Source organism: Taudactylus pleione, unplaced genomic scaffold (genome assembly GCF_031769625.1).
Source record: "Taudactylus pleione unplaced genomic scaffold, aTauple2 ptg002455l, whole genome shotgun sequence".
NCBI classification, from domain to species: domain Eukaryota; kingdom Metazoa; phylum Chordata; class Amphibia; order Anura; family Myobatrachidae; genus Taudactylus; species Taudactylus pleione.
In genome coordinates this window covers 20,318-38,800 of record NW_028286838.1, presented here as the reverse complement: position 1 = coordinate 38,800, position 18,483 = coordinate 20,318, and the positions used below count along the sequence as shown (strand labels likewise).

Below are 18,483 nucleotides of genomic sequence, written 5' to 3'. Positions count from 1 at the left end.
ATTACAGATGTAACAGCGCATGCGCAGCACTGTTTCCAGATGCGATAAGGTAGTGTACGCAGGGAAAGTATCTATTTCCCGAAAAGCTGTCATCGCAAAAATGACAGGTACCGGAATAGATACTTATGGAGAGGAGGAATGATGAATTCCACCTATAATTAGCTAGAACTCCATGAGAGTTCTAAAGCGAATTATCTCCAGAGAATTCTTAGTTTTAATGAATAGGCCCCTCTGTACATTATTAGGGTGTATCAGTGATACAACAAGGATGCTGGTATGGTACAGTATCAGGGGTATAATAGTGATAAAGCAGGGATACTGGTACAGTACAGTATTAGATTATATATCAGTGATACAGCAAATATACTGGTATGGTCCAGTTTCATATATTAGTGATACAGCAGAGGAAGGATACTGGTACAGTATTAGGGTACATTAGTGATACAACAAGGATACTGGTATGGTACAGTATTAGGGTATATTAGTGATACAACAAGGATACTGGTATGGTACAGTATTAGGGTATATTAGTGATACAGCCGGGGATCCTAATACAGTATTAGTGTATAGTGATACAACAGAGACACTGGTACACTATTAGGGTATATAAGTATTAAAGCAGGGATACTGACACAGTACAGTATTAGGGTATATTAGTGAGACAACAAGGATACTGGTATGGTACAGTATTAGGGTACATTAGTGATACAGCAGAGGAGGGATACTGGTACAGTATTAGGGTATATTAGTGATACAGCAGGGGATCCTAATACAGTATTAGTGTATAGTGATACAACAGGGACACTGGTACACTATTAGGGTATATAAGTATTAAAACAGGGATACTGACACAGTACAGTATTAGGGAATATTAGTGATACAGCAAGGATATTGGTACAGTACAGTATTAGGGTATATTAGTGATACAGCAGGGATATGGGTACAGTACAGTATTAGGGTATATAAGTGATACAGCAGAGGAGGGATACTGGTACAGTATTAGGGTACATTAGTGATACAGCAGGGATATTGGTACAGTACAGTATTAGGGTATATTAGTGAGACAACAAGGATGCTGGTATGGTACAGTATTAGGGTATATTAGTGATACAGCAGGGATATTGGTACAGTACAGTATTAGGGTATATTAGTGATACAGCAGGGATATGGGTACAGTACAGTATTAGGGTATATTAGTGATACAGCAGGGATATGGGTACAGTACAGTATTAGGGTACATTAGTGATACAGCAGGGATATTGGTACAGTACAGTATTAGGGTATATTAGTGATACAGCAGGGATATGGGTACAGTACAGTATTAGGGTACATTAGTGATACAGCAGGGATATTGGTACAGTACAGTATTAGGGTATATTAGTGAGACAACAAGGATACTGGTATGGTACAGTATTAGGGTATATTAGTGATACAGCAGGGATATTGGTACAGTACAGTATTAGGGTATATTAGTGATACAGCAGGGATATTGGTAAAGTACAGTATTAGGGTATATTAGTGATACAGCAGGGATATTGGTACAGTACAGTATTAGGGTACATTAGTGATACAGCAGGGATATTGGTACAGTACAGTATTAGGGTATATTAGTGATACAGCAGGGATATTGGTACAGTACAGTATTAGGGTATATTAGTGAGACAACAAGGATGCTGGTATGGTACAGTATTAGGGTATATTAGTGATACAACAAGGATGCTGGTATGGTACAGTAATATGGTATATTAGTGATACAGCAGGGATACTAATACAGTATTAGTGTATAGTGATACAACAGGGACACTGGTACAGTATTAGGGTATTTTAGTATTAAAGCAGGGATACTTACACAGAACAGTATTAGGGTGTGTTAGTGATTCAATAGGGATTCTGGTACAGTATTGGGTATATTAGTGAGGAAGAATGATACAGTACAGTATCAGTGGTATATTAGTGATACAGAAGGCATACTAGTACAATCAGGGATATACAGTATTAGTGATGCAGCCGGGATACTGCTACAGTGTCAGGGGTATATTGGAGATACAGCAGGGACACTGGTACAGTATCAGGAGTATATTAATGATACAGCAATCATACTGGTACAGTCCAGTGTAAGGGGTATATCAGTGACACAGAAGGGATACTAGTACAGTGTAAGGGGTATATCAGTGACACAGAAGGGATACTAGTACAGTGTCAGGGGTATATTAGTGATACAGATGAGTTACTGGTACAGTACAGTATCAGGAGTATATTAGTGGTACAGCAGAGTTACTGGTACAGTATCAGGGGTATATCAGTGGTATATCAGAAGGGATACTAGTACAGTGTCAGGAGTATATTAAAGATACAACAGGGACACTGGTACAGTATCTGGAGTATATTAGTGATACAGAAGAGTTACTGGTACAGTACAGTATCAGGGGTATATTAGTGATACACCAGGAATACTTATACAGTACAGTATCAGGAGTATATTAGTGATACACCAGGAATACTTATACAGTACAGTATCAGGGGTATATTAGTGATACAGCAGAGTTACTGGTACAATACAGTATCAGGGGTATATTAGTGATACACCAGGAATACTTATACAGTACAGTATCAGGGGTATATTAGTGATACAGCAGAGTTACTGGTACAATACAGTATCAGGGGTATATTAGTGATACAGACGAGTTACTGGTACAGTACTGTATCAGGGGTATATTATTGATACACCAGGAATACTTATACAGTACAGTATCAGGGGTATATTAGTGATACAGATGAGTTACTGGTACAGTATCAGGGGTATATTAGTGATACAGATGAGTTACTGGTACAGTACAGTATCAGGGGTATATTAGTGATACAGATGAGTTACTGGTACAGTACAGTATCAGGGGTATATTAGTGATACACCAGGAATACTTATACAGTACAGTATCAGGAGTATATTAGTGATACACCAGGAATACTTATACAGTACAGTATCAGGGGTATATTAGTGATACAGATGAGTTACTGGTACAGTACAGTATCAGGGGTATATTAGTGATACACCAGGAATACTTATACAGTACAGTATCAGGGGTATATTAGTCATACAGCAGAGTTACTGGCACATTACAGTATCAGGAGTATATTAGTGATAGAGCAGAGTTACTGGAACAGTATCGGGGTATATCAGTGACACAGAAGGGATACTAGTACAGTATCAGGAGGATATTAGTGATATTTTAGTGATACAGACGAGTTACTGGTACAGTACAGTATCAGGGGTATATTAGTGATACACCAGGAATACTTATACAGTACAGTATCAGGGGTATATTAGTGATACACCAGGAATACTTATACAGTACAGTATCAGGGGTATATTAGTGATACACCAGGAATACTTATACAGTACAGTATCAGGGGTATATTAGTGATACAGATGAGTTACTGGTACAGTACAGTATCAGGGGTATATTAGTGCTACAGATGAGTTACTGGTACAGTACAGTATCAGGGGTATATTAGTGATACAGATGAGTTACTGGTACAGTACAGTATCAGGGGTATATTAGTGCTACAGATGAGTTACTGGTACAGTACAGTATCAGGGGTATATTAGTCATACAGCAGAGTTACTGGTACAATACAGTATCGGGTATATCAGTGACACAGAAGGGCTACTAGTACAGTATCAGGAGGATATTAGTGATACAAAAGTTACTGGTACAGTACTGTATCAGGGGTTTATGAGTGATACACCCAGGGCTGCCATCAGACATCGTGGGGCCCAGTACAGATAAAAAAGACAGGGCCCCCTCCCTTACTTCAACCTGACACACACAATGTACATTATATATATATATATATATATATATATATGGTCTACCCCTTGCTGTATACAGCAGCCCACTGTACACAGTACTGTGCAGTAATTGTAATACAGTAACAGTACTGCATAATTATGGCTGAACAGGATAACACAATATACAGTAATAAAAATTAAATAACTATAAAGCATTGCTCTAATATAATAACAAAAAAGAAAATAACTGTAGAGCATTGCTTTAATATAATAGGAACTGTTCTAGTGACTGAGACATGAAGACGTAGGTTCTGCAGCGCACTTTAGAGGAACGTGGCCGTCTGGGGAGATCTGCTACTGTTTAACCTTCTACCGGATGTGCATCAATCACTGACTTATAATAATAAGTGAGGACACTGAGACTTAGATTTGGCAGAAAAACTGATAGCTATTTATTAAATGAAATATATAATTATTTAAATGAAGTATGGTGGCAAAGAAGGACGGCCAGAAATGAGCCAATCTGCAATGTCCAATCACAACCAACAACAAGCATTGCAGACGAATACCGCACACACACAACTACAGAAACCCATATAAGCGCCAAACTTGTGGCATAGCCAACTACCAGCCAACGAAGGACGCGCACCTCTATTAACCAATTGGACTTGGACTGGTGACCTGCCGTTCTTTCCCGCCACAGAATTGCCAACACTAAAATGTCAAAACCAATTGCACAAAGGGAAGAGAGGACAGAAAGAGTGGAAACAAAAAGGCTTTGGCCTAGAGCCCAATCCTATTAAATAAGCTCCTGTATAACTATAGGCTGTTAAAAACTAGTGATTAGACCCACGCCAGACCCCATCCTAGAGGTTTAAGCCACCTCTTTTCATATACAATCATTCGGTATACCTAATTATTATTCTAAGAAGTGACGTGTGTACAGAAGGTGGGATTTCACAGTATGCTGTCATTATTTACTCTCTGTTTCTTTGGTTACAGATGCATTTAGCACAAACAGAAAAGTGAAATCTACCTTCATCTGAGGACTCATCTTCTCCAGGAGAGACAGGCTCTACGGCCAGCAGGATACTCAGAAGTCAGATTAGTGCCGCAATATTTCACTATGTAGTGACTTGGAGCCTCCATTTGAGATTAGAAGCCTTAAAGTTGTTGAAGATCCATCCCAGGAGCTGCCACATGAGATGGAAACCGAGAACACATCACAAGACAGGAGAGAACACCCCGATGGGAGTGAGTCTGTCCAGCCCCCCGTTCCTCCAGCGACGGATCAGGATGACGTGGACTTTATGGGGATCCAGTATCCGGCCTGTGTGGAGAATGACCGTGAAGCTAACAAATCACAGCGTGAGATGGTCCCAGAGATAGAGATCAAACTAGAGTCCAGCGATGAGGAGGAGGACAAAGCCGAGCAGAATTCTGCATGTTCCTTTCACCGTCAAAAAAAGAGAAGTGGACCCAACGCAAGTTGTAAAGCCTTAGCCGGTGATCCAGGGAAAGGCCCAGGTGACGACGAGCGTCCTCTCAGGGGCCTAAATGATATGCACAGTCCAAGCCCCTTATCCATTCGGCCAACCAGAAAGAGGAAGTCCACCTCGGAGGTCTGGCAGTTCTTTTGCCGTGATCCCACCAACATCTGCAGAGCTATATGTAGCCTTTGCCGAATGAGCGTCAGCAGGGGGAAACTAGGAGGGAACTTTGGGACCACAGCTCTGAAGCGGCACTTGGAGAGCAAGCATCCACTGGAATGGGCACAGCGTAGGTCCATGAAATTGCAGAAACCAGATGTAGAGGAGGAAGAGGAGGAGACATGCGAGGATGAGGAGGAAAAAGACGAGGGCTACCAAAACTCATTCAGTGTGCCCAGTGCCCAGTATGATGCCCAGAAAATCATACAAGCTCCAGATAACTCGCTGGTGGCTCCTCAGGCTCACAATTTACCCACGACATATGAGATCATTGATTCCAGTGATGAGGAAGAAGACAAAGAAAAGGGGGAAAACATTCTGGTGGAGCTCGGAGGTGGAATGGACAGGAAGAGAAAGAAGGTTGAGGATGGCATTAGAATAAATTATCCAGATTCCAGTTATAGCATCGATACCAGACACCCCTCTAATGCTTCACTTGGATTAGCGAGAACATTGCCCTCCAACTCGCTAACATTCAATTTCTCCAACTACTGTCCAATGCCTCCTGGAGCCCGCAGGAGGAAATCTACCTCCGCTGTGTGGCAGTTCTTCTTCATTGACCGCGCAAACATCTGCAGAGCCATTTGTACCTTGTGTCAAACAAGTGTCAGCCGTGGGAAACAAGGGGGGCATTTCGGGACCTCGGCGCTCATGCGCCATCTTGAAGGAAAGCATCCATTAGAGTGGGGGAGAGGGAAGCTTAATAAGCCAAAGAGTACCAGTATTGTAGAGGCAGATGAGGAGGAGGAGGAAGAGCCAGACGAACAGATTATATATCCTCAGGCGCAGGCTGCTTTTGGCCAGTATGGACCTCCTGGCTTCTCTGTCTATCCCGATCTGTCAGATGGTATGAACCCAACGTTTCACACAGTCCCCATGGAGTATGATAATGAAAGCGAAGATGCCTTGAGGCAGAATAGTAATGTCTCCAATGAGATCGCTCTACCATCTTTTAAGGAGAATCATTTTGATCCATTAAACCTCAAAGTAAATGGGAAATATGCCCCAAATCACCCCAAAGCCCAGTCTTGGAACAGTAGTATAACTGAGCTCATGTGTGAAATGGCATTACCCTACTCGTTCACTAGCTCTAAAGCTTTTCAGAAGTTTATGGCAAGAGCCGACCATCAATACACTGTTCCTACAAAATCCTTTTTCTCTGGAAAGGCAGTCCCTCAGCTTTATGAAGCGGTGTGTGAGAAGATAGTGAGCCAGCTGAAGAGGTCGGAGTGCCCCCATGTCCATATCACCGCACATGTGTGGAGCAGTGACCTTACCATGGATTATTTGGCATTAACAGCCCATTGGGCAATTTTGAACCCAGATGCCGATCAGCCTACTGAGAGAAAGTATGCTGTCTTTTGCATCAAACGTTTTTCAAAAGAATATACAGAGAGCAACATCCAACAGGAACTCATTCGACAAGTTAATTTATGGCTGTCTCCGAATGCCCTGAGCCCTGGGTTCTTCATCTCCAGCGGAGATTTCAATCTTTTACATGCCATTAGAGGAGCCAATTATACCTACATACCTTGCTTTACCCATTCTCTAAATTTGCTGGTAAAAGATTTTCTTCAGAACAACCGTTACATAGTGGGTGTCCTTGCAGTGGCCAGAAAAGTATGTAGCCACTTTGGTCGTTCTACCAGGGCAAGAAGGATCCTTAGTGAGCTCCAATACCAAAGCAATCTGCCAAAGCACTCTCTGAAAACAGAGACCATACCTCACTGGACATCCACATTCTACATGCTGCAAAGACTCCTGGAGCAGCAGAGGGCTGTCCAAGAGTACTTAGTAATGCACAAAGTAGAAATGATGGACATCCTTCTTACCTCAAGCCAGTGGAACCTCATAGCATCCTTGGTGGCTCTGCTACAGCCGTTTGAGATGGCCACTCGAGAGGTCAATGCCAGTAGCTCTTCTCTTAGCCAAGTTTTGCCAGAGCTTCGGTATCTCCATATGTTCTTGAAACAAATCAGGGGCCATTTTGAAAGTAAAGGAGACGCTAATGGTGTTGTTCTTGCTGACAGCTTTGCACTCAAGCTTTCCACAGATTACGGAGTTAATGAAATGTTCCAGAAAGAAGAGTATGTTTTGTCCACTTTGCTGGATCCGCGTTTCAAAGGAAGAATCGAGGTGATATTGCCACCTGAGTCTGATATTGACCACTGGAAGCAAGTCCTGGTGAAGAAAGTGAAAGAGGTCATGTCTTCAGCTTCCACCATGTACTCAAACTCCCAAGTGAGCCGCCCGGACGCTCCGTTCAGAGACAAGGCAGAGTCTGAACTGCTGCCTGGCAAACATTTCGACTTGGAAGCAGGTGGCATGGGTGTTGTCCCACACTGGAGGAGAAATGTGGCTGCCCCACCATTAATCCACAAGGAGAAATCATTAATCGAACACTTGGAAAGTGTTGGGCTTTTGGCCTCCAAATCCACAGGAGCCTCCTTGTCGACGGAGAGCCATTCTGCCTGCGTGATGGTGGAAAGATACCTGCAAGACAACAAAACCATTGGAGCCAAGGACGACCCTTTGATCTACTGGCACAAACGAACATGGGTGTGGCCGGCGCTTACTAAATTGGCCGTCATGTACCTGACATGCCCACCATCAAGTATATTTGCAGAGCGTGTTTTTAAGTCCCCGCATACCTTTGTGGACAAGCAGCATGTGTCAAACATCATGGAAGGAATGGAACATATTGTTTTCCTAAAGTTCAACCTGAAGAACTTTCCTGACTATAACCCACCACCTCTGGTCTTCTCCTCTGACAACGAGACAGAGCAGAGTGACAGCGATGAGGGATTTTAATATCATTATGGAATAGAGACCCACGTTTCTCCTCCCGATGTGAGTCTGCACATGGTGATCACTCATCGCTGGCCTGAGCTCACACAGATACTTTCAGGTCTTCATCACACTTTCTGCTACAAAGAAAAAGTTTGAGGGGTCTATTTACTAAGTAGTGTTATGAGAAAGAGTGAAAAGTGATAAGGTGCCAGCCAATCGGCTCCCAACTGCCATCTCACAGGCTGTGTTTGAAAAAGGACAGTTGGGAGCTGATTGGCTGGCACCTTATCACAGACTTATCACTTTTCACTCTGTCTCATAATCCTGCTTAGTAAATAGACCCCTGAGTTTGGTGCTGCAGACCCACATGTCATGTCCGCAGAGTGGGGTAAAACAAGTATACCGGGGTAATGTGCTGCTCTCTGTACATTGCATTATGTCTTTATACCTCAGCCTAAAGATGGGTAGACGTTTCAATGAATGAGGAAGTGATGTCATTAGTCACCAATTATAAGTGATGACATCACTACTATGTGATCTTTTGTAATCTACAGTAGATTATCACCCTTGTACATTGTTCATATACTACAATCACATGAATATAAACCTATTACATTGACCTACAACGTCTTCCCTGTCCATTCTTGTCATCTGGTCAGGAAGTTCTGTCTGTGGCATGTTCCTTATACGTATCTGAGAGCCCCGGTATCTACTCACTGACTCATAGAGCCGTATTCAATTGCCGGCAAAAACTTCTCGCCAGTGACGTAATTTCGCCAAGCGAGAACTTTTCCCTGTATTCAATTGTAAAGAGTTTCCGCTGGTGCGAATAATCTGCGCCTTCAAACCAGCAGACAAGATTCGCCTCTGGAAGGAGGAGGAAAAAAGTGCAGAATTGGGGGTTTGGGGTGCAAAGTTGCGGGAACACACCTGCAGCCTTGGGACAGTCCCCCAAAGGTAAACTGCGTCAAAAAAAGTAAAAAAAATACTTTCAATCACGCCAAAAAAGTACTTTCGTTTTGGGGGCGAAAAAAAAAAAGTTGGGGGACAAACTTAAAAACTAGCAAAACCAACTCCAGGGGGTCCCCCAAGTATGACCAAGCTGTTTGTTTGTTTGCAAGTGCTTGCTGAAGGTGCGGTTTTTGAATTTTTTACGTTTTTTAAAAACGCGCTTTAGCAAATTTTAGCCATGCATGCACCCAGTTTCAAGTACCCCAAATTTGCTGGGAATATTTATTTTCCCCAAAAAACCTGCTAAATGCTTTTCTTCACCACTTGTGCAAAGACACTAAAGAGCAGCTAGTGAGAGCATTTAAGTACCCCAAATACCTTCAGCAGGGCTATTCGGGGGTATCCATAGTGATCCCACATGTCAGTGCATCTTTTGGGGGTGTCAGGCTGAATTCCCCAAATCTGACAGAACCAATCTCAATTGTTCCATGACGAATACGGCGAATCGCGGTGACGAGCGCGATACTTTTCCGGAAGCCAAACTGCCAATGATGGCGAAAACTCCATCCGGCAATTGAATACGGCCATAAAATAAATCTGGTCATGTTGGACTTTAGGACCAAATGATTATTAAGAACAAATACATAAACTTCTATAGGGTATAAGGAGGGGCGTAACTTGGTATATGAAGGCCTCACAGCAAAAGTGTGTAAGGGGCCCTATTTACCACCCAATGGGGAAAAATTTATATAACACAGGCAACTTTGGCAAGGAAGATGCCCCCCCAGCTCTAGGCCCTCTAGCAGCTGCACCCCACCACCACTTGCCCCTATGGTAGTTACACCCATGTGACAAGGAAGATGGCCCCTCAGCTCTGGGCCCTATAGCAGCTGCACCCCTTACACCTATGGTAGTTACACCTATGTGACAAGGAAGATGGCCCCTCAGCTCTGGGCCCTATAGCAGCTGCCCCCCTTACACCTATGGTAGTTACACCCATGTGACAAGGATGATGGGCACTCAGCTCTGGGCCCCATAGTAGCTGCACCCCTTACACCTATGGTAGTTATACCCATGTGATAAGGAAGATGGGCCCCCTCAGCTCTGGGCCCTATAGCAGCTGCACCCCATACACCTATGGTAGTTACACCCATGCGACAAGGAAGATGGCCCCTCAGCTCTGGGCCCAATAGCAGCTGCCCTCTTACACCTATGGTAGTTACACCCATGTGACAAGGAAGATGGCCACTCAACTCTGGGCCCTATATCAGCTGTTCCCCTTACACCTATGGTAGTTACACCCATGTGACAAGGAAGATGCCCCATCAGCTCTGGGCCCTATAGTAGCTGCACCCCTTACACCTATGGTAGTTACACCCATGTGACAAGGAAGATGGCCCCTCAGCTCTGGGCCCTATAGCAGCTGCCCCATACACCTATGGTAGTTACACCCATATGACAAGAAAGATGGACCCCTCAGCTCTGTGCCCTATAGCAGCTTCTCCCCTTACACCTATGGCAGTTACACCTATGTGACAAGGAAGATGGCAACTCAGCTCGGGGCCCTATAGCAGCTGCACTCCTTACACCTATGGTAGTTACACACATGTCACAAGGAAGATGCCCCCCTCAGCTCTGGGCCCTATAGCAGCTGCACCCCTTATACCTATGGTAGTTACACCCATATGACAAGAAAGATGGACCCCTCAGCTCTGTGCCCTATAGCAGCTTCTCCCCTTACACCTATGGTAGTTACACCCATGTGACAAGGAAGATGGGCCCCTCAGCTCAGGGCCCTATAGCAGCTGCACCCCTTACACCTATGGTAGTTACACCCATGTGACAAGGAAGATGGGCCCCTCAGCTCAGGGCCCTATAGCAGCTGCACCCCTTACACCTATGGTAGTTAGCCCCATGTGACAAGGAAGATGGCCCCTCAGCTCTGGGCCCTATAGCAGCTGCCCCATACACCTATGGTAGTTACACCCATATGACAAGAAAGATGGACCCCTCAGCTCTGTGCCCTATAGCAGCTTCTCCCCTTACACCTATGGCAGTTACACCTATGTGACAAGGAAGATGGCAACTCAGCTCTGGGCCCTATAGCAGCTGCACTCCTTACACCTATGGTAGTTACACACGTCACAAGGAAGATGCCCCCCTCAGCTCTGGGCCCTATAGCAGCTTCTCCCCTTACACCTATGGTGGTTACACCCATGTGATAAGAAAGATGGCCCCTCAGCTCTGGGCCCAATAGCAGCTACACCCCTTACACCTATGGTAGTTACACCCATGTGACAAGGAAGATGGGCCCCTCAGCTCAGGGCCCTATAGCAGCTGCACCCCTTACACCTATGGTAGTTACACCCATGTGACAAGGAAGATGGGCCCCTCAGCTCTGGGCCCTATAGCAGCTGCACCCCTTACACCAATGGTAGTTACACCCATGTGACAAGGAAGATGGCCCCTCAGCTCTGGGCCCTATAGCAGCTGCACCCCTTACACCTAAGGTAGTTACACCCATGTGACAAGGAAGATGGCCCCTCAGCTCTGGGCCCTATAGCAGCTGCACCCCTTACACCTATGGTAGTTACACCTATGTGACAAGGAAGATGGCCCACTCAGCTCTGGGCCCTATAGCAGCTGCACCCCTTACACCTATGGTAGATACACCCATGTGACAAGGAACATGGCCCCCCTCAGCTCTGGGCCCTATAGCAGCTGCTCCCCTTACACCTATGGTAGTTACACCCATGTGACAAGGAAGATGGCTCCTCAGCTCTGGGCCCTAAAGCAGCTGCTCCCCTTACACCTATGGTAGTTACACCCATGTGACAAGGAAGATGGCCCCTCAGCTCTGGGCTCTATAGCAGCTGCACCCCTTACACCTATGGTAGTTACACCCATGTGTCAAGGAAGATGGCCCCTCAGCTCTGGGCTCTATAGCAGCTGCACCCCTTACACCTATGGTAGTTACACCCATGTGACAAGGAAGATGGCCCCTCAGCTCTGGGCTCTATAGCAGCTGCACCCTTACACCTATGGTAGTTACACCCATGTGACAAGGAAGATGGCCCCCTCAGCTCTGGGCCCTATAGCAGCTGCTCCCCTTACACCTATGGTAGTTACACCCATGTGACATAGAAGATGGGCCCCCTCAGCTCTGGGCCCTATAGCAGCTGCTCCACTTACACCTATGGTAGTTAAACCCATGTAACAAGGAAGATGGCCCCTCAGCTCTGGGCCCTACAGCAGCTGCTCCCCTTACACCTATGGTAGTTACACCCATGTGACAAGGAAGATGGGCCCCTCAGCTCTGGGCCCTATAGCAGCTGCACCCCTTACACCTATGGTAGTTACACCCATGTGACAAGGAAGATGGGCCCCTCAACTCTGGGCCCTATAGCAGCTGCCCCCCTTATACCTATGGTAGTTACACCCATGTGACAAGGAAGATGGGCCCCTCAGCTCTGGGCCCTATAGCAGCTGCCCCCCTTATACCTATGGTAGTTAAACCCATGTGACAAGGAAGATGGCCCCCTCAGCTCTGGGCCCTATAGCAGCTGCTCCCCTTACACCTATGGTAGATACACCCATGTGACAAGGAAGATGGCCCCCTCAGCTCTCGGCCCTACAGCAGCTGCCCTCCTTACACCTATGGTAGTTACACCCATGTCACAAGGAAGATGGGCCCCTCAGCTCTGGGCCCTATAGCAGCTGCTCCCCTTACACCTATGGTAGTTACACCCATGTGACAAGGAAGATGGGCCCCTCAGCTCTGGGCCCTACAGCAGCTGCCCCCCTTATACCTATGGTAGTTACACCCATGTGACAAGGAAGATGTCCCCCTCAGCTCTGGGCCTATAGCAGCTACTCCCCCTTACACCTATGGTAGTTACACCCATGTGACAAGGAAGATGGCCCCTCAGCTCTGGGCCCTATAGCAGCTGCTCCCCCTTACACCTATGGTAGTTAGCCCCATGTGACAAGGAAGATGGCCCCTCAGCTCTGGGCCCTATAGCAGCTGCACCCCTTACACCTATTGTAGTTACACCCATGTGACAAGGAAGATGGGCCCCTCAGCTCTGGGCCCTATAGCAGCTGCCCCCTTACACCTATGGTAGTTACACCCATGTGACAAGGAAGATGGCCCCCTCAGCTCTGGGCCCTACAGCAGCTGCCCCCCTTCCACCTATGGTAGTTACACCCATGTGACAAGGAAGATGGGCCCCTCAGCTCTGGGCCCTATAGCAGCTGCTCCCCTTACACCTATGGTAGATACACCCATGTGACAAGGAAGATGGGCCCCTCAGCTCTGGGCCCTATAGCAGCTGCCCCCCTTATACCTATGGTAGTTACACCCATGTGACAAGGAAGATGGCCCCCTCAGCTCTGGGCCTATAGCAGCTGCTCCCCCTTACACCTATGGTAGTTACACCCATGTGACAAGGAAGATTGCCCCCTCAGATCTGGGCCCTATAGCAGCTGCACCCCTTACACATATGGTAGTTACACCCATGTGACAAGGAAGATGCCCCCTCAGCTCTGGGCCCCATAGCAGCTGCACCCCTTACACCTATGGTAGTTACACCCATATGACAAGGAAGATGCCCCCTCAGCTCTGGGCCCTATAGCAGCTGCACCCCTTACACCTATGGTAGTTACACCCATGTGACAAGGAAGATGGCCCCCTCAGCTCTCGGCCCTATAGCATCTGCACCCCTTACACCTATGGTAGTTACACCCATATGACTAGGAAGATGGGCCCCTCAGCTCTGGGCCCTATAGCAGCTGCACCCCTTACACCTATGGTAGTTACACCCATTTGACAAGGAAGATGGCCCCTCAGCTCTGGGCCCTATAGCAGCTGCACCCCTTACACCTATAGTAGTTACACCCATGTGACAAGGAAGATGGGCCCCTCAGCTCTGGGCCCTATAGCATCTGCACCCCTTACACCTATGGTAGTTATACCCATGTGACAAGGAAGATGGCCCCTCAGCTCTGGGCCTATAGCAGCTGCTCCCCCTTACACCTATGGTAGTTACACCCATGTGACAAGGAAGATGGCCTCTCAGCTCTGGGCCCTATAGTAGCTGCACCCCTTACACCTATGGTAATTACACCCATGTGACATGGAAGATGGCCCCTCAGCTCTGGACCCTATAGCAGCTGCACCCCTTACATCTATGGTATTTACACCCATGTGACATCACACAGAGCAGCAGGACAGTGTGGGGGATGCACAATGCTACAGTATATAGAGCTATATATACATCACACAGAGCAGCAGGACAGTGTGGGGGGATGCACAATACTACAGTATATAGAGCTATATATACATCACACAGAGCAGCAGGACAGTGTGGGGGGATGCACAATGCTACAGTGTATAGAGCTATATATATACATCACACAGAGCAGCAGGACAGTGTGGGGGGGATGCACAATGCTACAGTGTATAGAGCTATATATACATCACACAGAGCAGCAGGACAGTGTGGGGGGGATGCACAATGCTACAGTGTATAGAGCTATATATACATCACACAGAGCAGCAGGACAGTGTGGGGGGGATGCACAATGCTACAGTGTATAGAGCTATATATACATCACACAGAGCAGCAGGACAGTGTGGGGGGGATGCACAATGCTACAGTGTATAGAGCTATATATACATCACACAGAGCAGCAGGGCAGTGTGGGGGGGATGCACAATGCTACAGTGTATAGAGCTATATATACATCACACAGAGCAGCAGGGCAGTGTGGGGGGGATGCACAATGCTACAGTGTATAGAGCTATATACACATCACACAGAGCAGCAGGACAGTGTGGGGGGATGCACAATGCTACAGTGTATAGAGCTATATACACATCACACAGAGCAGCAGGACAGTGTGGGGGGGATGCACAATGCTACAGTATATAGAGCTATATATACATCACACAGAGCAGCAGGACAGTGTGGGTGGATGCACAATGCTACAGTATATAGAGCTATATATACATCACACAGAGCAGCAGGACAGTGTGGGTGGATGCACAATGCTACAGTATATAGAGCTATATATACATCACACAGAGCAGCAGGACAGTGTGGGTGGATGCACAATGCTACAGTGTATAGAGCTATATATACATCACACAGAGCAGCAGGACAGTGGGGGGATGCACAATGCTACAGTATATAGAGCTATATATACATCACACAGAGCAGCAGGACAGTGTGGGGGGGATGCTCAATGCTACAGTATATAGAGCTATATACACATCACACAGAGCAGCAGGACAGTGTGGGGGGATGCACAATGCTACAGTATATAGAGCTATATATACATCACACAGAGCAGCAGGACAGTGTGGGGGGATGCACAATGCTACAGTATATAGAGCTATATATACAACACACAGAGCAGCAGGACAGTGTGGGGGGATGCACAATGCTACAGTATATAGAGCTATATATACATCACACAGAGCAGCAGGACAGTGTGGGGGGATGCACAATGCTACAGTATATAGAGCTATATATACATCACACAGAGCAGCAGGGCAGTGTGGGGGGATGCACAATGCTACAGTATATAGAGCTATATATACATCACACAGAGCAGCAGGACAGTGTGGGGGGATGCACAATACTACAGTGTATAGAGCTATATATACATCACACAGAGCAGCAGGACAGTGTGGGGGGATGCACAATACTACAGTGTATAGAGCTATATATATACATCACACAGAGCAGCAGGACAGTGTGGGGGGATGCACAATGCAACAGTGTATAGAGCTATATATATACATCACACAGAGCAGCAGGACAGTGTGGGGGGATGCACAATGCAACAGTATATAGAGCTATATACACATCGCACAGAGCAGCAGGACAGTGTGGGGGGATGCACAATGCAACAGTATATAGAGCTATATACACATCACACAGAGCAGCAGGACAGTGTGGGGGGATGCACAATGCAACAGTATATAGAGCTATATATACATCACACAGAGCAGCAGGACAGTGTGGGGGGATGCACAATGCTACAGTATATAGAGCTATATACACATCACACAGAGCAGCAGGACAGTGTGGGGGGATGCACAATGCTACAGTATATAGAGCTATATACACATCACACAGAGCAGCAGGACAGTGTGGGGGGATGCACAATGCTACAGTGTATAGAGCTATATATACATCACACAGAGCAGCAGGACAGTGTGGGGGGATGCACAATACTACAGTGTATAGAGCTATATATATACATCACACAGAGCAGCAGGACAGTGTGGGGGGATGCACAATGCAACAGTATATAGAGCTATATATACATCACACAGAGCAGCAGGACAGTGTGGGGGGATGCACAATGCAACAGTATATAGAGCTATATATACATCACACAGAGCAGCAGGACAGTGTGGGGGGGATGCACAATGCTACAGTGTATAGAGCTATAAATACATCACACAGAGAAGCAGGACAGTGTGGGGGGATGCACAATGCTACAGTATATAGAGCTACATACACATCACACAGAGCAGCAGGACAGTGTGGGGGATGCACAATGCTACAGTATATAGAGCTATAAATACATCACACAGAGCAGCAGGACAGTGTGGGGGGATGCACAATGCTACAGTATATAGAGCTATATACACATCACACAGAGCAGCAGGACAGTGTGGGGTGGATGCACAATGCTACAGTATTTAGAGCTATATACACATCACACAGAGCAGCAGGACAGTGTGGGGGGGATGCACAATGCTACAGTATATAGAGCTATATACACATCACACAGAACAGCAGGACAGTGTGGGGGATGCACAATGCTACAGTGTATAGAGCTATATATACATCACACAGAGCAGCAGGACAGTGTGGGTGGATGCACAATGCTACAGTATATAGAGCTATATACACATCACACAGAGCAGCAGGACAGTGTGGGGGGATGCACAATGCTACAGTATATAGAGCTATAAATACATCACACAGAGCAGCAGGACAGTGTGGGTGGATGCACAATGCTACAGTATATAGAGCTATATACACATCACACAGAGCAGCAGGACAGTGTGGGGGGGATGCACAATGCTACAGTATATAGAGCTATATACACATCACACAGAGCAGCAGGACAGTGTGGGGGATGCACAATGCTACAGTGTATAGAGCTATATATACATCACACAGAGCAGCAGGACAGTGTGGGTGGATGCACAATGCTACAGTATATAGAGCTATATACACATCACACAGAGCAGCAGGACAGTGTGGGGGATGCACAATGCTACAGTATATAGAGCTATAAATACATCACACAGAGCAGCAGGACAGTGTGGGGGGATGCACAATACTACAGTGTATAGAGCTATATATATACATCACACAGAGCAGCAGGACAGTGTGGGGGGATGCACAATGCAACAGTATATAGAGCTATATATACATCACACAGAGCAGCAGGACAGTGTGGGGGGGATGCACAATGCTACAGTGTATAGAGCTATATATACATCACACAGAGCAGCAGGACAGTGGGGGGATGCACAATGCTACAGTATATAGAGCTATATATACATCACACAGAGCAGCAGGACAGTGTGGGGGGATGCACAATGCAACAGTATATAGAGCTATATATACATCACACAGAGCAGCAGGACAGTGTGGGGTATGCCCAATGCTACAGTATATAGAGCTATATATACATCACACAGAGCAGCAGGACAGTGTGGGGGGGATGCACAATGCTACAGTATATAGAGCTATATATATACATCACACAGAGCAGCAGGACAGTGTGGGGGGATGCACAATGCTACAGTATATAGAGCTATATATACATCACACAGAGCAGCAGGACAGTGTGGGGGGATGCACAATGCAACAGTATATAGAGCTATATATACATCACACAGAGCAGCAGGACAGTGTGGGGGGGATGCACAATGCTACAGTGTATAGAGCTATATATACATCACACAGAGCAGCAGGACAGTGTGGGGGGATGCACAATGCAACAGTATATAGAGCTATATATATACATCACACAGAGCAGCAGGACAGTGTGGGGGGATGCACAATGCTACAGTATATAGAGCTATATACACATCACACAGAGCAGCAGGACAGTGTGGGTGGGATGCACAATGCTACAGTATATAGAGCTATATACACATCACACAGAGCAGCAGGACAGTGTGGGGGGATGCACAATGCTACAGTGTAT

At 46.2% G+C, this 18,483-nt stretch overlaps 1 protein-coding gene across 2 annotated transcripts in view; it reads left to right on the top strand.

The window, feature by feature from the left end:
- ZBED6 (zinc finger BED-type containing 6) overlaps window positions 1-8,476 on the top strand; it is a 55,231-nt gene extending 46,755 nt beyond the window's left edge. For both annotated transcript variants that reach the window (XM_088466104.1, XM_088466105.1), the window contains exon 2: window positions 4,793-8,476. In XM_088466104.1, coding sequence (XP_088322230.1) covers window positions 4,996-8,310 — 3,315 coding nt within the window. In that variant the 5' untranslated portion in view covers window positions 4,793-4,995 and the 3' untranslated portion in view covers window positions 8,311-8,476. The remainder of the gene's footprint in view (window positions 1-4,792) is intronic.
- Window positions 8,477-18,483: the final 10,007 nt, after the last annotated feature.